This window comes from Columba livia, chromosome 2 (assembly GCF_036013475.1).
Source record: "Columba livia isolate bColLiv1 breed racing homer chromosome 2, bColLiv1.pat.W.v2, whole genome shotgun sequence".
Taxonomy (NCBI): Eukaryota; Metazoa; Chordata; class Aves; order Columbiformes; family Columbidae; genus Columba; species Columba livia.
The window spans coordinates 31,300,144-31,325,743 of NC_088603.1; the positions used below are offsets into that span (position 1 = coordinate 31,300,144).

The 25,600-nt window shown below is 35.9% G+C and overlaps 1 protein-coding gene across 7 annotated transcripts in view; it reads right to left on the reverse strand.

Annotated features, from left to right (window-relative positions):
- AGMO (alkylglycerol monooxygenase) overlaps positions 1-25,600 on the reverse strand; it is a 187,106-nt gene that overhangs the window by 78,807 nt on the left and 82,699 nt on the right. For 4 of the 7 annotated variants that reach the window (XR_010470053.1, XM_065051207.1, XM_065051209.1 and 1 more), the window contains 7 exons: positions 13,242-13,308; positions 11,907-11,972; positions 11,720-11,799; positions 9,817-9,951; positions 9,227-9,343; positions 943-1,025; positions 180-224 (listed from right to left, as the gene is read on the reverse strand). Coding sequence is in view for 5 of the 7 variants with exons in the window: in XM_065051207.1 (XP_064907279.1) it covers positions 180-224; positions 943-1,025; positions 9,227-9,343; positions 9,817-9,951; positions 11,720-11,799; positions 11,907-11,972; positions 13,242-13,308 (593 nt within the window). In the remaining 2 variants the exon portion in view is untranslated. The remainder of the gene's footprint in view (positions 1-179; positions 225-942; positions 1,026-9,226; positions 9,344-9,816; positions 9,952-11,719; positions 11,800-11,906; positions 11,973-13,241; positions 13,309-25,600) is intronic. The other 3 variants (XR_010470054.1, XM_065051208.1, XM_065051210.1) reach the window with 1 other exon arrangement.

Below are 25,600 nucleotides of genomic sequence, written 5' to 3' on the forward strand. Positions count from 1 at the left end.
TTAGATGTATATATATAGCTATTGAGTTTTGCTCTCAAAAATGACTAAAAAAAAATCCTGAAAGCTGACATATGAGTAGTTCAGAATAATTTCATCCGTTTCTGTAAATTATTACTAATTCATGTTATCATTTCCTTACATTAATACACATCTAAGCATATCGACAGATTTTGACCTACCCTGAAATAAATTGTTCAATCAACACAAGTGGAAGGTATTCCTTTCTGAAAACAAAATGAAGAGCAGTTGTGAAGAGGAACTGGTACCTCAGTCTCAAAGGAAGCTTCTATTCCACATTTCTGTTCTGGCAGGGCAAATAGTTTATCTGTAAGAAACTGTAGCTGCTATTTACTCTTCTGTAGGGTCATGGTGCCCATATAGATGACTTCCAGAGTGTACATCTCACTGGGCTTGTGTATTCAACATCCAATTTGTTTTGAATTCATACTGATTAAATTTATTCTCAAGTCTACACCATCCTTCGCATAATTTTGAGTCTAGTCTGAACTACACTGTGTGCTTTTCATATACAATCACTGTATCAGACCCCTAGGGTGAGCTACACAGAATGGGCACAGTATGACTGGAGCTTGAGCTTGAAGAGCCTTGTACAGCCTGCAGGTCTCACTGGCCCACCAGTGTCCCAAACCCAGAGGTGTGAAACCAACAAACACAGCCACAAAGGGTGCCATTAGTAGCCCACCCCATAACTTTTTGCAAGGGACAATATAGACACAACCACTAATTGCTATGAGAACACGCCTGGGTTTAGGCGCTGGCTAGTCATGGATTATTTTCTAGTCAACAGACAGCAACATATCTGTCTGAGTGTATCTATATTTTTTTATCAATATAATTTCTGACACAAGTGGGATTTCCATATGATGAGAAATAATGCATAATGAGAGGAGAAAAGCAAAACAAAAATGTTTTGTATCTTACCTGTTCTCCATAAGTAGTCCAAAAGAGGTCAAGGACAGAATGATAAAGCCAATTCTCAGGAGAATAGTTCCCTGTGATAACATCTGTTAAAAAGCAGACAAAGCATTAATTTAGAGTGATTTTCTGAAGAGAAACTGAATTTTAACAAAACAGTAGCTTAGTAGCCCCAGCTTCCTCACTCAGTGATGTTAGTGTCTGCTTTTAAACTAATTTGATACTTTACATTTTACAACAAAGCTATCTGCTCTGGATAGCACGCTTATCTGGAATAACCACTTTTATAGATGCTTTCTGAATGTTGTATTTCCAAAATAATGTTTAGGATATTCCCTTCCGCACTATGTGATTTCTTGAAGTTACTTGACTTCCCTCTATCTTTACCCAAGAGGGAACCAACTTATTTCTAGACGAAAAATCCCAGAAGCCCAGTTCTTTTTTCTTCATCTTATTTTACCAGATCTTTACAACAGTTGCCTATGGAACCCAATGGGTACCAAAGCCAAGACATTGGTGAGAATAAGAATTCACATGACGTGACAATATGACCATATTGAAAAGAAAACAAAATTAAAGTTGTCCCTTCATGAAATCTCAACACTTGGTTCCCAATTCAGCAAAACTTTGACTCATGCAATTAACTTCAATCAGACTTAAAATACTTTTAAACATTGGCATGTGTGTTAGTACTTGGATGAATAGCAACAGGAGGATTTATGTCCTTAAAATTTACATTGAAATGATAAAAAACCAAAACAAAACAGGAAAACAGAAAATCTTTTCATTGGAAGTTTGTTTTTTTAATTTTAATTTATTAAATATTTTTTGTGTTCTGCACATCTGCCTTTGAACATCAAATATTTAATCAGTTTTCTTGTTCTCTCCCTGACTTTCTTTCAAATATTATTTTTGAAAAGCCTTTGTTTTGTCATTAAAAAAAAAAGAAAACAAAACTAAGAAAAAAACCAACCAACCAACCAACCAAAAAGCTGTGGATCTGGCTGAGTTATAAGACTCCTTTCTGCTTTCAATAACAATAAGGTTTATGAACAGCATCTTTCACTTCAAGATTGTAGGCACTGGAAAAAAGAAAAATCTGTTTGTCTGGCCTCATTTAAATAAATCCCACTCAGTGATATGCCCTCAAAGAGATCTAAGGTAAGTATCTGTGAGTGTGGGAGGCCACAGGAGGATACACTCAAGTTCTACAGCTGTGTGAACTTAGAGTGCCCATGTTTGCAAAACACATCAAACCACACACTCAGGCTGGGTAGTTTTCTGTTGTTTTACTGAAGAGTCACAAGTACCTACTTAGATATCCTTAACAAACAGTTACTGAACAAAGAAAACACAATCCCAGCAATGAGTGAGCTAAACAGCAGCCTCACAGGTTACAAGCCAGAACAATCTTCTCAGAAACTACACCTGTCGAGACACTGTTGCACAGATTTATACTAGGATAGATCAAACTCATTACTGCATTGCTACATTTCAAATCTGTTCCATCTCTCCTTATGACAAACTTACAAAACCCCAGACTGATGATTACTACCATAAGCATCTCGTATGTAAACCTTAAGAAATTATATTCTTCATACTTTTCTTACCCTCTTACTCTGGGCATCTGCTATTCCACAAGAGAAAGGATATTGAGCAAGATATTGAACCCTGGGGGGACTATGTATAGCAGCTATCTGTTAAGAGTCAACGCTCTAAGGGGCTTATAGCTGTTTATCAGAGTTTGTATCCCTTGGAACACACTTGCAAATTCCAGAGACAAGTTTTAAAGTTTGTTAATAGAAAATTAAATTGAGGTTGCTCTTTTTGAAAGCTTTAGTTTCTAGAATCCAAAAATCTCCCAGATACCCTAAGTTTAAAAGACTTTCCACTGTTAACATGAAGCAATTAGTTTTGAAGTGACAAAATTTTTGGACAGACCTCTTTTAAAAAAATCAGGCACTGACTCTATTTATTTTAATAAAATGAGTAGTTCTTAAACTGCTAATGTAGCCACAGTAAGTTCAATTCCCACTTCAGCGTCCTGTAGAAACTGGGTCATACAAAAATTCAAGAAGTGAGGAAAGAAAAACATGATTTGGCACAGGCATAAGGGAACTCACCCATAAATTTCTTAGAAATGCTTTGATATGTTTTTCAGTGATTGTTACTTGTCAAATGAAGGCATTTGCCAGGGAACTAGGACTGGAATTCAAGACTTGCCTCCTTAGACTGCCCTCACTTTTAAGTTGGATGATCATACCTTTTTTAAATGTAGTCCTTCTGGCCAGGTGTGTTTGATTTTGCCTTGTGTTTCCAGTGCAATGCACTAGCTTCTACAGACTGCCTTAAAATATTTCCAACAGTGGTAGGGCACTATTCTGAGAAAAAGAAGCTAAGTTTTGTAACCCACTTAGGCCGGAAAGAGAACTGAATATCAAATCCAAATTTCAAGCAAGTAATGTAATTGCTACACTAAAATATATGACTAAAATCACACATTATGGAAAACGAATGATCCTGCAACAGTTTTGTGAGAACAAATGTTAATATTTGTCTTTGGGAAGGATCCAGCAGTACTTGCTATGAATGAATAAGGGTGTCTCCAATTTCCAGTTTAAAAGAGCTACATGATTCCTCCCTTTTCTGCCCTCCTAGTATTTCTGAGCTGGCTGGCATTCAACAACCAGTCACTAAGTCCTATGCATCTGGGTTTCCTTGTGATTTCAGCTTGACAAAACTGAGGTGCTGTTTCATTCTACCTTAAATCCCTTTACTGAAGTGTCTAAAAACTTGCTGTTAACCTGAGCTTTCTCTGTAATCAGTGGAGATACAGAACTTTCTGAAGGATCCTATTTCTTGCCATTACCTAGACAGCAAGTCTTGAGGTTAAATCTAGTCCTTACACTAAGAGTTGTATCTGAGGGGATGATAGAAACATTTATTCAAAGAGGACGCTTCTGGGTCACATTTTTAGCAGTGTTTTCTCTCATAACTTCTATTAAATTTTTTTTCTTTGCTTAAATATATATTCTAAATGCCATTTCTAGACAAGGAAAAAGAAATTAAAATTATTCTTTAAAAATCAGTATATTTTCAGAAAACAATAACATTTTTTATTGTTGTTGTTCTATTATATTGTTGTTGATGTACCTTGAAATAATGATCAGCCTGATACATATTATAATATTGTAATTCAGACTGCAGCTTTCTCTCCACAATGAAAGAAAGAATTGAATACAATAATTTGGATTGTGAACCTGCAAACTTCTCTTAAACATTTCATCTAAGATGGGCAAAATTGGAACCTGGAGTTATCATTTGACTCTCCCCATCTATCTAACTACAGAAGAAAAAAAGCATAGATTAATAACTTGAAAGGAAATTAATAATTGCATTCAATTTTAAACATGGATTTCCAAAAAGAAAAAAGATAATAGAAATACATTTTAATGTATGTCAGTAAATCAGAAGAAAGAACAGAAGAAACCTTATAATTTAGGAAAATCCAACCCAAATATAAAGAGGCTTTAAATGGGTAAAATGCTATATGTGTGGTTTAGTATGATAACTACTTGAGCAAGGTACGTTTGTACTTTACAGATTCTGTTTTTCTGTCCAATTTCCTTTTCTCTTCTCTCTAAGATGCTCTCCTACTGGAGCCATAACATTTTGAGCACTAGTTGTTTGTAAAACCTTTTGTGGTTCAATACCATCCGTGGCCCTGAACATGAAGGATGGGAGGACCCTAAAGCACAACCTGCAGATCACAGTTAATTGCACACTGGCACTGTCACCAGATTCATCTAAATGTATGGCATAGTAGTGCCTGAGCACAGAGTTGCAGCCTTCCACTTCCCAAGTCCTCAGCTTTCTGGAGTGATGAAGGGTGAGGCATAAAGCCTTACTGGGACCCATGATGGTAGAACGTGTCAGTTACTCTTCTCTGTAGATACATGCACCATGTCCACAAACAGCAAAAACCCCATTTTCCTTCATTTGTATTCCCACTCAAGGACTACCAAGAAATTTGCAGTGAAATACACCGTGATGCAATTTGGGAATAACAGCTTTTAGAAAACCAGCCATGTAGCATAAATTTTAGCATTATTATTTTGCTTCTATAATTTTTTCTTTACAGCTCCAGCGGTATAGTTACATGCTGCCTTGATTCTTTTATTTACTTTCAAACATGCATCACCCTATAGATGCTGGCAGCTGAGGCATCCATTTTCTAGGCATTACTCTACCAAAATCAACAAAATAGTCAGTGGGTTATATCACTAAACTAAACATCATATATTAAATCTACACACTGCAAGTTGCAGTGCTAAAGGAATGCGTCTTTTACACATTCATTAGTGCTAGCATCCTTGTTCCACTTCAACATAATATGGAAGGATGTATATATAAAATAAATGAGTATTTATATACTGGAGTATTTGTATAAACAGAGAAGCCTGTGGGACCACAGCAGGTTCCCCAATTACAAGTCAGCCACAACTTTGCAATGTGGTTATTGGCTACAATTAAACAGAAAAAAATATTTCTGTTGGATTTTGATTTCATCGAAAAATACCTCGGACCCTTAAAAAAAAAAGGGAGGCATAGTGGTATCATAGAATTTGGGAAGAAGTTTACATGGCTTTGTAATCAACAGAATGCCATCTCATTATTTTTTAATGGAGTTCTTTAGTAATGAAAAAATAATTCATTTAAACAAAGGAAATACGCCATTTAAAATGTGTATTTAGATTCAAATAGTTTTATTCTTTTGAAGAGTAATATGGATGCATTTTCTCCTCCTGATGTGTTCAGTGTTTCAGAAGAACTGCTAGCAATGATGTCAGCACATTTCATAAGTTAACGGATGTTCTGCTATCACATATCAGACACTTTCAGTGTTCAAATGAAGAATGTTAATAGAATGCTATGAAAGTTCTACTGTTAGGTGCCTTTGTCTGTATGAAATTCTTTCAATTTGGAATTCCTAAAAAAAAATGTAATTCTTAGCAATATTCCATATACAGCACTTGGTAATGTCCTACTGATTGGATACATTAATTGTGTTCTCAGCTTTCAAAAGATCTATCTGTTACTTACTACTTTTTATCTAATTGAAACTGCTTGCATATTCATAGCATTACAAGCAGAATAAAGGTTGCAGTATCTATCAACAATAAAAAAGACACTGCAAAATGTGTTTAAGGTACATTTGACTTTGATTTATGTGATACATGAAGTTCTGGAGCTATGAGACTTTTGCTTTGAATGTACTGCAGTTATACACTCCTAGCACTCTCCCTGGGACTGGTCCAAACCCCGTTTCTTCTAGCAGCTTTGTATCAGATCTAGATGTGCAGAGCTCAGAAGTGATTTTTATTCTCTGGATGTAGTGCAGATCACTATATAGAAAATAAACACTGCATGATCCCTCCTGTGGAAAATAGATATTTGTTCTTTCTTGTTTTGCTCTTTTCATAAGTTAAATATAGGTCATTCAGACTGAAGGTATATGGTTGCTCTTTACATATAGAGAAACTTAACACTTCTGCAGGGCGAGAGACCAAAAACTGAGCAACTGTAATCACTTGAGAAATGTAATAGCTATGTGCTGTGTCTTATGGCTATTATGAAATGGAACTTAAACCTAAAAATGAGGAAAACAGTTAGCTTTCTCCATTTATGGAGCTATGCCACAGTTCTGACATAATTCATAGCCAGACAGAAAGTTCCAGTTGTATCCACAGACATTTCATAACTCAGTGTAGTGGAAAACTGATATTGAAGAAAGATTTTTGCCAAGTAAAGTTATTCATACACAAGCTTCCTTCTCATGACAGCTTCCCCACTGTACTGCAAAGTGATGCTGGAACTCTGCCTTGGGACCAGCATTTTCTACATCCATGATGAAGGTTTATGCCCTGAGATGAGGTGCTTCTAGTCCCCCATGTTCTCCTTCTTATACTTACTACCCCACAGTTTCGTACAAAGAATTTTCTAGTTGTTTTTCAACAATAACTTCATAAGTGGTGGATCTTCAGGATGTTTCCTCCATTACTGCAAGAACTTAATGATCATCTGGGGCTTGGGAGCATTTTTTCAGTTCCCTTATTACTTATTCTTAAACAGCTGCAGTTATCAGCGGAAAAAAAAAATATTTGGAACATCCATTTTTGCCTTCTAGGACCAGAAAAAAGGCATAAAGAGAAAATAATAGAATAGGAAAAAAACTCATGCACAGACTCCTTACTTCTTGCTATTAAAACCAACTGCAACAAAAAAAAAAAACACTAACCAAACAACCAAACAAAAAAAAGCCCACCAAACAGACACACCCCCCCCTCAGTTTCATCCCTATGCAAATATGACTTCTTACTGATATGTAGGAATCTAGAATCATAACCAGAAAATCTTGCAGAGGCTTTTCTCAATATAATAACATTGGCAATCATGTATACGATATTTCTTGTATACATTGGATGTATTTATCCTTACCTTTGGCTTAATTTCCTGTTCTCAGAAATTTCTTCAAACAGACTAAACCTCAGATGGCTTAGTAATCCCCACATTCCCTGCAATTGCAGTGTGACCTTTCATAGAGGTGAACGTGATGTGCAGAATAACTTAATATTAATCAGAATAGCATGCTTGAGGTAGCTTCTACATTATATAGGGAATACACATAAAATACTCTATAAACTTTTCTCAAAAATTGTACTATTCCACTGGTCTGATGTGCTACTCAGAATACATCCAACCAAAAACTTTTAAAAAAAGGGGTGTAGCAACTCTATATATGCAGAGATGCCAAAGCTGCTATAAGCCTGCTGCCACGTATCCCAATAAATTACTGCAGGCAGAGTCTTCGTCTTGCCCCTCTTGCCCTGGGACACAAGAGGAATGTCTTGAGTCAGAAGACCAAAACACTGATGCTTGGCAAGATTTCTGAGAGCTCTGAAATGGCATTGCAGTCCTCTGGAATCTTTCGTGGATAACAATGGTCACTTAAGCAAAAGATACTTATTTTTAGAAACGTGTCTCTGGACTGGATTCAGACATGGTTGTCATGGGCAAAGGCATCAAGGTGCAGCGAGAGGCGTTGTTCACTGGGGAAGGGGCTGGAGGTTGGTGATAGCTTGTGGTGCGCGCTGTGGCCTTGGGGGTAGGGTGCTGTCCCACAGCCCCCATCAAGGTGGGAAGGATGAAGGCTGGAGATGGCTGGGTGAGTGTGTTGGGATGAGGCAGGTCCATGAGCATGCAGATGCTGAAGAACCCAGGGGGCCCTTGGCATCCTGACAGCAGGTCTGTGGCAACATGGGTGACACAGACACAATGAAAACTCTGCTGTTTAAGCAAGGAGGTACTAAAAAGGATTTAAGAAACAGGTGAAAGGCCATTTTATCAAACTGATAGACTTTTGTGGTGTTTTGGTAGGCCTTTGACGGAATTGTGGGTATATTAGATGCACTAAAATTATGCTTCATAACTAGAAGATTTTAGCTTTTGTAAAGTAGAAAGAGATGTCAAGGAAGGAAGAATGAAAAGGAGGTCAGAAGGACATGAAGCCCTGGAAGCAACTAATGTCTCACTTCTTGTATGTGAAGATGGCCTTGTAGTTCACCTTTGGAGCCTGCAAGGGATTCACTCAGGAACCACATTGTGTTACCAGGAAGATTCCATTAGCCTGAAAACAGGGTGGTAAGTATGTGCCCCTTCTGGCTGTATTTCTATCAGTGCTGTTGTATGAAGAATGCTGGAAGAAAGATTTGCCCTGAGTCTGTGCTCCTCTAACTCTGAACTCATGTTGACACTGAGCTTCCCACCTGCAGGCACTGCAAGACCTTTGCAATCTTCCTTCTAGAGCCTGTGCATTGCTGACATCTAACAATATGACAGTACTTGACATCTTGAAACCTACATAGTTTCAAGTCTAAGACACACTTTTCCTTTCATGAGGTCCTTAAAAGTGAAGCAGATGTGTACATCTTCTATGGAACATTTATTATTTTTAATTTAATTGCTTAATTTAAGCATATCCATCTGTAAATAATGAAGATGGTTATTAAACATTGTTTAACAAACAATGTCAAACATTATATATTTAATATAACTATATATTTAGCTATTTGATTCTTTTTACAGAATCTAGTTATTATTATAATAATAGTTTAAATAAGATATGAGTCATGCTGTAGAACCTCTACTCAATGCTTTATTATTTTAAAATGTTGTGTGTCATATTACTTTTAGCACAAGATGCTATTTCATAAAGACAGGAATTACTTACAGTCACAGTACCAAGAAGTTCAGTATACAAGTCCACTATTATGACAAAATGTACAACTGCATAGCAATTAAGGTAAGCTGGTACATGCGGATTGAAGAGAACTTCTTTTCCAGTGATCTGTATAAAGCAAAACACAATACTCTTCAACAGTGACCTGCTCCAGACTGTTATTCCTTAGTATTCTTTATACTCAAAAAAAGATTAAGGGACATAGACAATTGCACAAAGACAATCTACTACCAGAAGTATTTGCTACCTAGTTGAGACAGAGTTTAACTCTGTGTCTGTGTATGTCCAGAGCTAAAAGAGAAATTACCGTACTCTATAGAACAGCTTTGAAAATCTCTTTAGGAAATGAATAACGAAAAGATAAATAAAAAATATTGGTTTTCCTTCAAATAAAAGGAAAAAAAGCACAGCTAAAACATTTATTTCTTTCAGTTTCTGTTCCCATTTCAAGGGAACATGCTTTATGACTGCTAATTTGCTAATTTAAAATAGCATGTGTAGAGTTTTTAACATTGATCCAGTAGCATTAAGAGGTCCAAGTAAATTACACAAAACTGAAAGCTCATGCATGTTCTATTTACCACTGGGATTTCCTCAGGAAGGCCAAGTCTAGGTTTGCCTGGTCCCCAGCCTGGCCCTTTGAAAATGACAGAAAGCTTATTGCAGAATCCAGGTGTGGCCCAAAATGTGTTCCAAATATGGGCTAAGGGACGTAACTGAAAAGAAAAAAAAGAGCAAGGAATTTTTCACTGTTAGTGAAAAATAAAATTTAACATAACATATTTTATTTGTTTTTAGCTCTCAAGTAAATGATTTTTCGAAGTCTGTAAAGAGAATAAATTACGAATAGATGAAGACAGTAAAAAGTTCAGAAAACCTGACTGAAATAGCCAGGAGCCATATCAAGCCCTTAGTTTATAGTGAGGATTACAATGACTCCTGTGCAGAGGAAAATCTGTCTTTCCTGTAATCAGCCCACAGAATTCAATGGTATGTTGTTGTTATGGTTTAACCCCAGCTGGCAACTAAACGCCCCACAGCTGCTCACTCACTCCCCCTGCAAAAGAATGTGGGAAAGAGAATTGGAAGGGTAAAAGTGAGAAAACTTGTAGTTCGAGATAAGAACAGTTTAATAATTAAAGCAAAATAGAATTGAATAATAATTACAATCAAAACCATAATAATTTGTAATGAAAACAATAAAAAGAGAGAAATAAAATCCAAGAAAGACAAGTGATACAAACAAAAAACAATTGCTCACCACCAACCAACCAATGTCACACCAGTACTCAAGCAGCAGCCCTCCAGCTAACTCTTCCCCTAGTTTATACATAGAGCATGCTGTCAAACGGCATGGAATATGCCTTTGGTCAGTTGGGGTCAACTGTTGCAGCTGTGTCCCCTCCCAACTTTTCGTGCACCTCCAGCCCACTTGCTGGTGGTGTGGTGTGAGGAGCCGAAAACACCTTGACTTTGTGTAAGCACTGCTCAGCAGTAACTAAAACAACCCTGAATTATCAACATTCTTTCAACAACAAATCCAAAACATATCCCCATAGTAGCTACTATGAAGAAAATTAACTCTTTCTCAGCCAAAACCAGAACAGTTGTATAGCTATATTCACAGTAGTTTTAAACCAGAATTTGATTACTGGGACCTTAACATGACATGTTCAATAACTAAATTACTTAGTATCTTACTGGAATGGACATAATTGCACAGGCTGCGGCCATCCTTCCAGCTTTCAGTCTAGATACACCTGTAGCAGAATTTTTCATTTTTGAGATGCCTCCTTGGGTGAACAGGCATGAAAAGTAAATCGGGACTTAAATAATTCTCAGTCCCTGAGCTTTTCACAAGTTTTATCCAGCTTAAGGGAATCCTGGACCAATAAATCTAAGAAGCGCCACACTGAGTACTTTTTCTTCTTTATTTCTTCTTAAAAAACAAAACCAAACCAAACAAACAAAAAAGCCCCTATATTCAATCTGTTCTGGAGGTTTTCTTGAGACCGTGATGGCTGCTATATAACACTGTACAAATCACAGTGGAATACGTAGAATAGCAAATACACAGAAGAGATTAATAAAGTAAAGATATTACACCATGAGGTTATTAATGAAACAGCAATATTTAGAGAAGAAAAACAACAGATAAATATGTATTTTTGTCTGTGCATCACTGCATATTGCTCATTGCTCTGCATATGGAAAATGGACATCATTCAGTCCAAGGCCTGCTATATCTTCATTGTAATTAGTTCTCAGTTTTACGGTATTGTATTTTCATGATGACTAGAAGCTCTGCATATGCTCAATGCAGCAAGTAGAAACAATTGTTTTGTAATAAAATACTGAAGAAATTGTAGGTAATTTAACTGACTGTAGCAATGCAAGGATGGCCTCAGCTGTGCTTAAGAGAGGAGTTTCTTTTGAACATGAGGGCCTCTTGAGGGTATCAATCAGTGATACAAACTGTAGCACCTGGAGCATGATGGGATCAAATGAATTTACTGGATGTGTTAAGCCATATACAACTTTTGCATCTTCTGCTTCAAATGTTCCTGATGGAAAAAGAAAAAAAAGAGAGAACAACCAATAATCAAATTCAAAAGTATACATATTTTTGCCACATTATCTAAGTACGAGAGAGAACACCTTTTTTACTTACCAAATATCCTGTCCCAGATAATTAGTGTGCCGCCATAATTTTTATCAATGCAGTAAGGATTTCTACCTATAATAAAAATAATTTATAAAATCAGTAATTGCAGATGTAAGAATACCTGCCACTGAAATGAAGGGAAATCATCACTAGCATCAATTTAGAATAAAATTATTTTAAAAGGTAGCTCATTCACCACCCCTTAGATGTCTATAATTTTTTTTTCTTACTTGGCTTATTGCTCTCTTTCTCCTCAAATTCAAACATACAAATCAAAAGTGTCACACCCAAAATTTCTGTGAAATAGAAGGATTAATCTGGACAGTAAATTCAATTGAAAATATATTTATAAAGACAAACTAAAAAGCAAACAAAAATCATTTCACCAGTTTATACCTAAGAAAATCATGCTTAGTACATTTACATACAATCATCTCATTAATGTCTTTCAGCTGTCTCTATCTTCTATGCCATACGTCTGATCCTGCTTTCACTATTATTTACTTTAGTGTGAGGAAAACTGATCCTTCTACCTGTTTTCTAGGGACTTTACTTTTACATAAGATGTCCTATCAAAAGTATGAGCAAAGACACATTGATTACATGTTCCCAAATTTGTCTGGAGTGACTGCATAACACCTGATCAGCTCCAGAGTGATGCTGCTTAATTCTGATCAGGATCATAGGATTAGTCTGGATTTACAGTAGAGCAAACAAGAGCAGAGAGCCTCCCTCCAGGATTACCAGTACTTGTGCAAATTTCAAGGATTAGACACTTACAGCACCACAGTCTTTTTAAAAAGCCTATGCAGTGCCATAAACACTTTACACATGGAGGATATAATAAATATTAATAACATCCTCTGTACATATAACTGCATTAGAGTCTGTTTCACATTATTTTGTTCTTCCATTCCCTTATTATCTCTGCTCACTGAATGAGCCAAGGGCATTTTTGAAATCCACTTCTATTCCTCAGATATGTTCATGACAGTTGTCAGTATGCAGTGGAGTTATTAATGCAATTTAAATATGCAGTACATTCTCAAATGTCCCTGAATATTGATGAAAAATCAATCATCATGCACTTTTGTGAAGTGAGATTTTCCACTAATTCAGACAGCTGAAACCAAATTCCACTAAAATATTTAACAGTCCTTCTTCTAAAAAGCAACTGTGTGTTTTCACACATGCAGTGCTTGAATTTGAATGAAAAAAGAATGTTAGTGATTGACAAGTTGATTATGTTTTATTAGTTAGGGAAGGGTGAGAAATTTTTTTATCGCTCTTCATATTTAAAAATGTTGAACTGTTGAACAAATGGTTACACTTTTAGCTTACCATGATGAACTCTGTGATGACTGGGAGTATTAAGAATCCACTCCAGAGGTCCAAGTTTGTTGATAACCTTAAAAAAAGTAATTTTTCAATGAATTTGAAGATACTGTATAAAATCAAGAAGAAGGATGGAAAAGAGGGAGAGGAAATGCATAAAGATGATGTTTATCTTAAGGAGAATGTATTTTTTTTTTCCCCCTGAACCATTTCACTGTATTACTGTTACAAGAATTTTCAGGAAAAAAAATAAAATAGTAAAATGGAAGTTCAAAAATAAAATTCTTTTTGATCCAGCAGTACATTTTCTTCTTACTGTTTTTATCAGTTCATGATTCCATACAGATAATTTCAAGCACATTTTTTAGCTATATCCATTGGCACTGCTTGGGATCCAGTGTAACTGTAAGATCCCAGTTATGTGAACACTTGATATCAACAAATGGCTGACCCAGAAAAAAGTAGTCCTACCTCCTTCAGCACCTTTGACTGCTTTTTCCTTCTATCAATACCCTTCTTTTACTCTGGCACAAATGCAGTAACACAACAAACCTGATTAGGGAACTGATGCAAATTAAAATAATTTTTGTTTTGTTTTTCTCGTTTAGTTTAAGTGGATCAGTTCCTCGGTCTGATCCAACATATGGTCACAAATAGACTGGCATGAGTCAGAGGTATGAAAAGAAAGTAGACCAGCAGAAATTCATAGTGGAGCTGTGATCTAAGGCAATGATTCAACTGTTCAGAAAATCCTATCTTGATTATTTTAATACCAGACCAAAAGTGACAGAAACTGTTGATTGCCAATAAATTCACTTTAATGATTCAATCTTCATTAGAAAATGCTAATGAATTAAACTTCTATCAGCAGGGCTTAAGCTAAATTAGGTACTTTCCCGTGCTACAGAGCCAGAGGAAAGCCAGTATCAACTTCACATTTTGGTTAGCTCAATGGAAGTGTATGGATACGCAAGCAACTACTGCTTAATCCCCAACACAAAACCATCAGTCACAAGTAGATGGAATCACTGGATGACCACAAGGATTTCTGTTTCAAATATACCCACTACAAGAAAGACTTTGAGGTGCTGGAGAGAGTTCAGATAAGAGCAACGAACCTGGTGAGGGGCCTGGAGCACAAGTCTGATGAGGAGCAGCTGAGGGAACTGGGGCTGTTTAGCCTGGAGAAAAGGAGGCTGAGGGGAGACCTTATTGCTGTCTGTAACTATCTGAAAGGAGGTTTTAGCATGGAGGGTGTTGGTCTCTTCTCTCAAGTAACAAGTGATAGGATAAGAGGAAATGGCCTCAAATTGTGCCAGGGGAGGTTCACATTGGGTATTAGGAAAGTGTTATCATGCACTGGAACAGGTTGCCCAGGGAAATGGTAGAGTCACCATCGCTAGAGCTGTTTGAAAGACACACAGATGAGGCTCTTAGGGACATGGTTTAGAGGTGGACTTGGAAGTGTTACGTTAAAGGTTGGACTTGATTATATTAAAGGTCTTTTTCAACCAAAAGTATTCTTTGATTATATGATTCTAAAATTGTACCCATTCCCCACGTCTGATCATGACTGCTTTGCCTTGCAATTAAGAAAGTGTGTGTGGGGGGGGGTAGCAGCCAAATAAAAATGCTTAGACCTGAAGAAACAAAACCCAGAATCTATCCCTTTGTCTTTTACAGAACTTAATTAGTAAATTTAATACTCATACTGGAGAAATGGGTGATCTGTAATATAATAATAGAGAAAACACTGGCAAAAAACACATTAAGTAGAGAGGCAGACAGTCATTACTAATGAGAGCAGGCTCATTCATCTACATAACTAAACATACAAGGATTGTTATTTATTTAAGGTTTATGAAACAAAATTATGTTAATTCAGAGCTGTGCGAGTGAAAGTAGATCTGGAATCAAAAAGTAGACACAGGACATTCTGTATTTAAATTTCTATAAATCAGGTAAATATCACAATAAAAGGAAATCATACCTTGTGTTAATTTTTGTCTTTAATAGCAGCTAAAAGAATGTCTATTTAACAGGTTAAGCAGAGCATTTCTGTAACCAAAGGAGTATAGAAATGAGCAAATTCTTCAGATAGAGAGAACTGTAACATTTGGAGCATCTCTCTCAAAATCCTGCACACAATTGACTGGAAAAGCAGAATACTGGGACAAGTTTGTTTTGTTTCCTTTAACTCAGAAGCCAAGGACAACACAAGTAGGACCATTTGTCTTTCTCAGTTCTCCCTCAAAATAGGTTTAAGCCTGAAAAGACCATCTGAAAGTGAGAAACAACTCATCATTCATGCTAGCTCCATTTCCCATCTTTCTCAAGCAGAAAATCCCACTGTTTTAAGCTATGTAAGATGTGACCACTAAATTAATTTGAGTGAAATGTCTTGGATAGAACTGCAGCCCAGCACCTGAGAGAGCAGTGATTTATCTACTGGGCCACACCTAACTTTGATCCAATTTGTTTTAACATATTTTTAGATCAATAGTTTAACTTCCTGTGTGTGTGTGAAAATAAACCAAATTTGCCCTAGGAGAGCAGGGAATCACTATGGAATATCAGCCTTCACTTTAACCTACAGGTGGATTATAATAAAATGTCCTCAGAATTAATGCCTTCAAGTCTTCCATATCCAGCTGATTAAATTAATATTTTAGAATTAAAATTCATCCTTTTGAAAGTCCACATAATACATCAGTATGCTAAAGTAGAACTTTTGGTCTTGGGCTCCCTAAGGACCTCAGGAACTTATGTAAAATTTGAAATAAATATTTCTGACTAATCCTAAAGAAAGTATTTTCTTTGGAAAATGAACCTTTTCTCATACTTTAAAACAGTCTTTATTTGGATGATGACATTTACAAATCTACTGAAATATCTGCTCTGCAGCATCATTAGTGATTGATATCTGGGCCTGCTTCAATTCATTTGGCCAAGGTTACCTCCATTGCAAAGACATACTAGCCACACGATGATAGAAATACCATTTGAGATAATTATAACCATATGATTTTTAAGCTCAGAGGTGGTACAGAAGTCTGTACCTGACCAAGCAAAGATCCAGCTTGCTGAAATCAGCAATCCAAAAAGCAACACTTTGGCTAAAACACATTAAAATATTTTTTCACCAGATATTCAAAATGGTAGAGATAGTAGGGTGCTATTTTGAGAAACTTCTCTTGCTATCAGTGAGTTTACTTCTATATATTTAACGCATCTCTAAAACAGAAAAAAAAAATGTTGTCAGTGAAAACTTTGGGTGCCAAAAATTTTGTAAATATTTTTTAAAGTTGTAATTTATAAATATATCCACATATCATTCCAACAAACAGAAACATATCACCTCTGGAAAGCTGAATTTTAAAGGTTCCTGCAGCACCACATAGCAAAGAATGTAATTATTTTGTCGACATTTTCTATATTTACCATCTTACCAAGGTCAAAACTCCTACAAGCAGATATTTCACCAAAGTATAATAAATTGTCAAGGCTAGGATAGTCAGGCAAGATTCTGACTCTGTCATGTCAGGCTGATGAGAACTCACTTGAAGTCACAGTGAAAGGCATGAAGTTCATAGGAACTGACTTGGAAGAAAATTTAATGTGGTGCGAACAACAGCTCAAGTTCAAAAGAATGGGGAGAAAGTCAGTGGCAGGTACTCCACCTACCCATCTACCCTTTCGCTGTCAGTCTGCCCTCATTTCTGTGCCTTCACTGTGCGCAGACATTTTCCTTAGAGAACAGCAATTGCAAAAGAGCTGGTGAGTGTTCATAGTAGCAGTAACCAGGCTTATGCTGCAGTTGCAACCAGCCACTAAAGTATATACAGGGCTAGGTCTCAGTTGTTCAAGACAGCAAAATATTTTTCAGCTTGAAATAGCTTTGTATTCACAATGGCTTTTTAGAATAAGATCTTACACAATGTTTATATTTCAGGAAAAATAAAAAGTTATTAAAATTTCAGCACAGCTCTCATGGGGTTTTTTTTCAGGATTTTCATTGAAGAAAGAAAAAGGTTTCTGCTACTATGATTGTTCTATGTAGCAGAAAGTTTTATTTCAGACGTTTTTACTGGAAAATAATTTCAAAATGAAAAACCATAGTGGAAATGTCATCATTCAATATCCCTATCAATTGTACTTCGAACCCTATTTCATACTATTGACAAGAAACAGTCTGCTTTTGATTTTAAAATGTTCTTGTTCTTTATACCATCATCTTGCAGTGACTTTGGAAATACAGAAAAACAGCTACCAATCCTCTAGAAACTGAAATCGCCCAACTGCTGTCCAACATTGACCTTATCTGTATTTTGACCAATACGGCTGGTGGGTTTATGCTTGTGTTTTCTTCCCTGATACAGACACGTAGTGTTCTAAATCAATTCCCTTCTCCAGTTGTTCCTCTCTCAGTTAACATATCATAGACACCTCAAATCCCATGCCAGTGACCCACAGATGAACCACAGCATTCCAGCAAAAGTATTTTCCTGTTTGCTTTGTGTATTTTCCTGTTTGCTTTGTGTATTTTTAACATCCCATAGCCACACTTTCACTTGCCCAAATCTTTATAAATGGACTCTATAAACTACCTACAAATAAGATACATGGGTATCTCATGTGTATCACTTATAAAAGGTTTGTCAGATCTCTTCACAAATCATGTATTCCTATTGTTTTTTTCCAAACAAACAACATATTCCCTCGATTATTGTGCGTGGGTATCACTAAATAATAAAGCAGAATTACTGACAGCACCTGAAGCAATTCCAAGAGCAATTTAATAAATAAGAAAGGCTAAAAACTGCATACTTAGAAACAGTTTCCACACATTACTGAACAAAACACGCTGGAAGCCAGATCTTCATACATAATGAGAACTAAATGTTTTTTTTTTTCTATAATAGTAGTTCTTATATAAAGATGTTTCCTCTGTGACAGCAATTCCTAGACGAAAGGAAAAGAACATTATGCAATATCTCCTGTGGCATGTAAGCACCTCCGTTTGCGGTCTCAGAGTTTGTCAGCACCAAGGGAAATCTTTATTGCCTGGTACCCACACCACTTCAATGTAGTTCTTGTTTAAATAATGAGAAAAAATCGTGACACAAAATCCTAGGGAAACTTTACATCTTGTGTAACAACTCCTCCTGTCACCACTACAACATGAATCTTTACTTAACTCCGTTTCAGCATGAACGTTAGGAAGGAATGTCGACAGAGTAAAGCAGGCAATGTTCCAGTAAAACTAGTTGTATATTAAAAGTTTATTTTTTTTTTCTTTGAGCATAAGAAAAGCTGTTTGCAGCACAGCATTACTTTGAATATCATAGTGTTACTGATCTACAGGACAGGAGAGGGTAAATTCACCCCTAGAGCATCACTAAGGAGCGCTTGGAACTTAACTTTGAGGTTTCTGTCAGAACAATTGGTAGTACAACACATATTACTATCGATTTCCTCATCAAAATAAAAAGATTTTTATTCCTGGTATATAAATCTATACTTCAGATAGTCTGGTGGGGAAATTTAACAACAAGGCCTTAATTACATTCCCCAGTAGAGCTGCTGTGCTAATTCAGGACAACACACCCATGTATTTATACAGATGGCCCTGGTGATCATATTTGCCATGTGAAATCTCTACAGGGAAGCTGGGGAAAGGCAGAACTCCTGGGATATGTGCTCATCTGCCAGTTTCACACTTTGAAATCCTCGGCAAACCCTGATTTATATACCACCAAATGTTTTCCTATCTGATTAGGCAGTTTTCTGTTCCAGTAAGCATGTAAAATGGATGTAGCCAAATTTCCACACTGAGGAGAGAAAAAACAATATTTATAGTTTAGAAATAAAAACAAGCAGGAGGAATCAGGCCTGTTAGGATTATGAAGACTTTCACAGGGGGTGAATTTTTGATAAGTCTGGATTGTAAATATGGGAGAAGAAAGCCTAGTTTTAATGGATAGCTCAGTTTAGGCCATATCTACCTAATAAACACACAGTGTTAAGAAAGGTGTTTATAATAAATTATCTTGAAGGCAGGCTGTTGTCACTTTTCATTGTTTTACGTCTTGACCAGGAGGTAAGGTTTCAATCAAATTAGCATCTTACATGAATATTTCAGTTAACACTTTCAAAAAGTGGATGCAAGGTGTTCTTTTTTCTTTAACGGTTGAATTAAGCCCTGGTGTGGGAAAGATGAGCACATATAGGAAGTTTTAATCAAGTTATCCACTAAAAATGAGAGAAAACCTATACTAACTGGTTGTTTTAACTGCAGCATTACAAATAGCTGAGCATGGAGAAAGTCACTCTTTCAGTCATACATCAAGCTAAGCATTTTAAACAAACTCCAAGAGAAAAATTGCTATACAATTTCAGTATTTTTCAGCAGCTTGACAAATACATGCTGGCAATTGTGTGGAAAAAAACAGAAAGTAATAAATCAACATGTCAGTCCTGAAATAACCTAAAATACAACCAAGTCTAGCTCTTCACCTTCCTTTTTAAATAGATCAAAATCTAGTCAACGTATTATGCTTCCTGTTTTTAGCAAATAAGGGTCTTTCAGATTTTCGGTTGGCTTTGAAGACATAGCGAATTTAAATAGACTTTCAGTGAGTCCAAGCTATGAGAAATACTCGAGAGTATTGCATGTAATATGCTAAGATAGAAAATCAGAGGGGTTTTTGTTTTGACAGAGAGCAGTATCTCTGACTTATCTGTGCATTAGTGTGATATACTTTCATTATTATACTAACTTTGTTTGGTAAATGAGTTATATAGATTGTTTCACAGCATGCAGAATGTACTGAAATTAGTTGCATCTCTAAGTAGCTCATTTCACTTTTATCTTGATAATTCTCAGAGCCACTGGGTACAGATCATTACTCAGTTCATCTAAATTACTTACATATTTTTAATCCCTCTCTATTCTGCAGTTCAGTTGAACGAGAAGCTAGATAAGAACAAAATACTTATTTCACTGCGTCAAGGCACTTCTGGGTAGACTCAGATATTTGAACATGCCAAGGAGCACTCTGATTTAAAGTAGGAGGCTCACCCTGGAGCTACTAAAGTGTAAAGTTGTCATTCCTAATCATAATTGAGGTTCTACGTGCCAAAGAACGAACTCCAAACCTCATCCCACTACATTTTTCCTGATTAAACTGTGTTCAAGTGCAGCCTACACTTAGCAGGACAGGAAGAGTGTGCCCTCATGAATGTTTTTTGTTTGATTGGTTGGGGAGTGTGGGGGGTGGGGGTGGTTTTTTGTTTGTTTTCTCTCTTTTGTTTTTGTTTTTATTTTTATTTAAAACAAACTCCAGGGTTATATGCCTTCTATATCTAGAAAAGTAATACTTTTCTCCCCTAATGGTGGGAGTGAAACATGGAAAAGTGGAACACATTTTGCAGTTACTGCTAGTATTTCCACTTAGTGATAGTATTGTTAGCTGTGCTCTTCTCCGTGCTCTGGCAAGTACAACGATGACAAGACTTTCATCCTGCAGGTTGGTCAGAAAATCTAATAAGCCATTTTGGCAGACACGCTGAATTGAAGCAGTCAGATCTCTTTGTTTCTTGGAATCATGTTTGAGTTTTATTGCCTGCACTAAAGAAAGTATTTTTATCTCCCTGGTATTTATTGATTTATTTGTTCTCTTTCTCTCCGCAGTAAATGCTTGAGTTCACAGTTTGTGGTAGGTAAACAAATGACTTTCTGAATGACAAAAGCATCACGAATGGGATCAGAACTTTCTTTAGTAAACCAAAATTTTGTTCTTTATGCAAATCAGCGATTAGTTAATTCTCCATTAGTTTTAGAATAATTTATTGGATCTTTGTAACAGTGAGAAAATTCAATCTCTACAAGCCAGTAGGCTGTCGGACAGTGTGACCTGTTTTTGGGAATCCTACTTAAATAATTTCATCACTGAGAGTTGTCAGACACAATCTTGAACACCAGACTAGGAGAACGGATTTATATCACATCTAATTACATTCATCTTTTTGATGACTTTTAGCAAAAGCCTTGTGAATGGCAACTCCATAGATTGATCCCTTGTAACCTGACTAGGATAGATATGTGTGTTTCTCATTTGAAAGGAAACACCAGATAGATCTGTGTCGATTTTTGGCTATAGTGGATGAATTAAAGAGAATAAGTTTGTTCTTTCATTAAATGAACAATTGAATTAGAATACAGAAAATGAAAGGTTTTGTTGGCAATTTGAATTCAAAATGAGTTTCCAGTATCAAACTCAAGAGATACTGCAATTTCACAATTATACCCAACATGTTGGATTACTACAGATTTTATCTTTTACTGGTGATGCTCTTTACTAAAACAAAACAAAACAAAACAAAACACCACCACAAACAAATAAAGAAACATTATTAAGTTGCTCCTAAACTACTAAACTACTGAAAGTACATTAAATAAACCTTGTTACTCTTGTTTACTTCTGCATTCCTTTCTTGTTTATTTAAATGAGATTACAGCACCCAATGTGAATAAGGTAGTTCCAAGAAAATGGAAACATGAAATTTGTGAAGAAATAGAGAACCAATCCCAATTGTTGGGGCCTGGGAATTAATAACTGAATATTTTATCTATTGTCTCATATTGTAACTTATTTATCACATTGTCCTAAAGATTTTATGGTTCTTTTAATCACCATCCCATAGACTTCTGTCTCAAATAGTTTCTGCTTAAAAAATATATGCGTCCTCTAGAGTTTCAAGAATACCTTTTGCTATTGACACAGTAATCACGGGTGTACTACTATTTAAAAGAAATACATACATTTAAATGTATTTTACTAAATTTTACTTGGTTCTTTAATCTGCTTGTTTAATTTCTGTATTGACCCTATGCTTAATACTGGGGGGGAATGAAAAACAAACAACAACAAAGCCACACACAAACCAACAAGAACAAAACCACAAACCAAAACAGAACATTTTTTTCTGAATCTACCTGTCTTCCTAGGTAAGAACTGACTAGGTAAGATCGGGCCATAACAGCTCACCTGTACTCAGGGAACCCCAATGGGCTGTGGGTGGCTTCCTGCCGGGAACAGAATTCCTCTTCATGAAAGCATGAAGACTCCACTATTTCTCTTTCTTTCAGTGTTTTTCATTAAAGAAAACTGGGCAGAATTCAAAGCTAAAGAAGGTCATGAACAGAAACCTAGATCAGCGCACATAAGTGCAAATATTTTTTAACAAATACAATGTACTTCCACAGCAGCTTTCATTTTTACTGAACTGATGTTTTCTGACCAAAACAAAACAAAACAAACAGTATATCTGTAGCAATTTCATGCCTCTTTTTGCAGCCTGCATGAGGTATTGCCAAAATTTCTCCCATTCCTCGCCTTTTTTCAGTCACGATAGTCCTCGTTACCAGTAGTGGCTCATCTTTTTCTGCTTCCAGAGTTTCATAAGGTAGGAAGACTTAAACAAGGGAAAAAGGGATGCCTTCAGAAACCTGACTTCCAGAAGTATGGTAAAGGACAGATCACAGTCTTTCCTTGAATTAGAAAATTAAACAGAAACTAATGCATATCAAAGATCAAAAAGGCAAGGAATAATCTGCTGCTGCAATTACTACCAACAGGGATTGATTCAGTTGATGCTTTCCAAATACAATTTGACATCTCATAAAAATTACAGCTAAATCAACAGAAACTAATTTCTGTTTTTCACAGGTGTCTATCAGGTTATAAACACACCTAACTTATTAGTTGTAATAAGTGCGTAACGGAAGGATATAGTTTAATATAAGCCACAGACCTTCGGAATCACCTGTGAAAATAAACTGAAATGGAGTATTTCTCTCTGTCAGTAACAGTCCTGAAACATTTTGCAGTTTTTGAAAAATTAGATTTTTAGTGCTCTTTGACCAAAGTATTTTTTTTCACTCTTCTTATGATCTAGATGAGAATGGTCGAGTCATAGAAACATTTCTCCCAGACCATTCAAGATCAGATCTACTGACTGAGTTATGCTACTGACCTATATAGCTTTAGATAGGACCAAAACATGTTTTATGTTTATTTATTGAGAACCTATCTTTATGGACCATTACAGAAAAGTATTTTCTTCAGTTGTTTTAGGGTTTTTATTGTGGTGTTGTGTTTTATTTTTTATTTTCATTTATTGTTTTAATAAACTGAGTTAATTTCAATACATTGGTGCTACTCAGAGATTTTTTTTAAATCTTTGGAAAATTTTCAGTGTCATTTCAGATTGCCAGGTATACGGTGCAACAATTCACAGAAGTACTGATTAAAAAAAAGTGGACTTCAGACAGCAAAGTTCTTGTAATGGGAGAATATAGTTAAAGGCAAATACATAACTGAAATCACAAAACTGTATTTTCATTCTAGCACACCCAACATTTATTAATTAATGAAATGCCCTTCTTATATCAATAGCCCATTCTGATTTTAGTGCTAGAGATCTTTTATTATTACTAAAATAATCGTATGGTGAAATATTTATATAACATTTATGGTGTTTAAAATGCTGTACTACTTCATATAAAGGGCCAAAAGGTAATGCATACCAAGTATGCAAGAAATAAAGAAGTCTAACTGAGACAGAATGAGTGGATACTTTTGATCTTTATGATTTGGTGTACAGTCTTCATGGGAATATATGAGCCACTAGAGTTAAAATAAAATAGACCTTGTCTAATCTGCCAGTAGGAAAGCTGGACAAAAACTGATGAAACAAATATTGAAGGTCAAAGTTAGAATACAAGAAACTTAGCATTGTTCAAAACAGCACTGGACGCATTCTAAATTATAGGAAAATATCAGGGATCATACTTTGTCTATAAACATTTACTCTAGGCTGAAACATGGCATAGGAAGTTTCAGCACAGCATGATTCTTCTTTTGTAATTACTGAATTCAATTTGAATTACTCCCAAAGCAAAACATCTTTCCTCAGAAACTTTCATATAATTTAGTTCTTTCCTATTACTTGTATTTTTTCTTTTATAAAATAATACATTGTGCATATCCTTTATTAAGCCTTTCAGTGCTATGAAAAAACATCACCTAATAAAGAATAAATAATCTTTTACTGTACTTTACTGGATTTTCTTCTTCTGAAGGAGGAGGAAGTGTGACCAAAATTTGTGAAGTTATGAGTTCCAAACATCCGTGACTAGTCAATATGGGGACAAATCTTGCATAAGGAACCAATGAAATTGATTCAAAGCAAAAGAAATCTGTGGACAAACTTAACATTCCTTATCAAATGCTCCTGCATTTTAGAAGCAAACTATTACCTCTTGCACTAGCAGAATAGAAATAATGAAGCGTATCTCCACAAGATCCCTCATGACTCGTACTGTCACCGTGTGACAGCACCCACCACAGTGCCAGAGGACACCAGAGCTGCCAGACCTTGATCAGTCCCAGTTCTCAGAGCAAGGACTAGCCGCGGTCACTGAGACAGGATACTGTTTTATATATAACCCCAGACCTGCAGCCCCAAACCAACCTCACCTCTTGGGAAACTGTTAGAAACCACGAGTTTCAAAAAGGATTTTCAACTTACTATAATTTATGTGAGATAATTGGAACTGTTAAAATTAATGAAAAAGACTGTCAAATAAAAATTAGAAATGCCACAGCTTTAAACAGCTACATTGTAACAGTTATTGAAAAAGAAAAAAAAAAAGAAAAAGAAAAAAAGAAAACAAACAAACAAACCACAACAGCATAACAGTGAAGCATCATATTAATTTCACCAAAAATACTGGCTAATACAAACCTGCATTGCAGCAATATCTGCTATGATTTCCCTTCCTTTTCCTTCTCTCATCTGTTACGCCCTTGCTCTTGAGAGCAGAAAATCTGCTTATACATGGTGTAAAACTATTTCTGCGTTGACACCATTTTTGACCTTAAAGCATGACTTCAACATATTTCAACTGATTTCAGCTGCAATACAAAATCAACGATATCAACATTGAGAATATCTTCCCTTGTAAAGAAAGATCTATGATGGATCAACTGGATCAGTACAAAAGATCCATTGTTTTTCTACCGGCACAATAATTTAATAGTAAGGAGTGATCATGTTTTCATTGAGACTGAAATTCATTTCTGTTTAGACTAGTGACTAAACCTGGCATTTGCTATGGAAATTCTTTTTAAGCCCTATGAAGGATTTAGTGCTTTAGAGAGATGTAAGCAATTCATAAGCCTCTGAAATTCACTTTAGAAACTTTAGATGCACACTGTGGCACCAGTGCTGAGGCTCATTGGTTTGCTGCTGCACAGCAGAATATTAGAAACATCTCAGCCAGGGAAGAAATGGTTTCA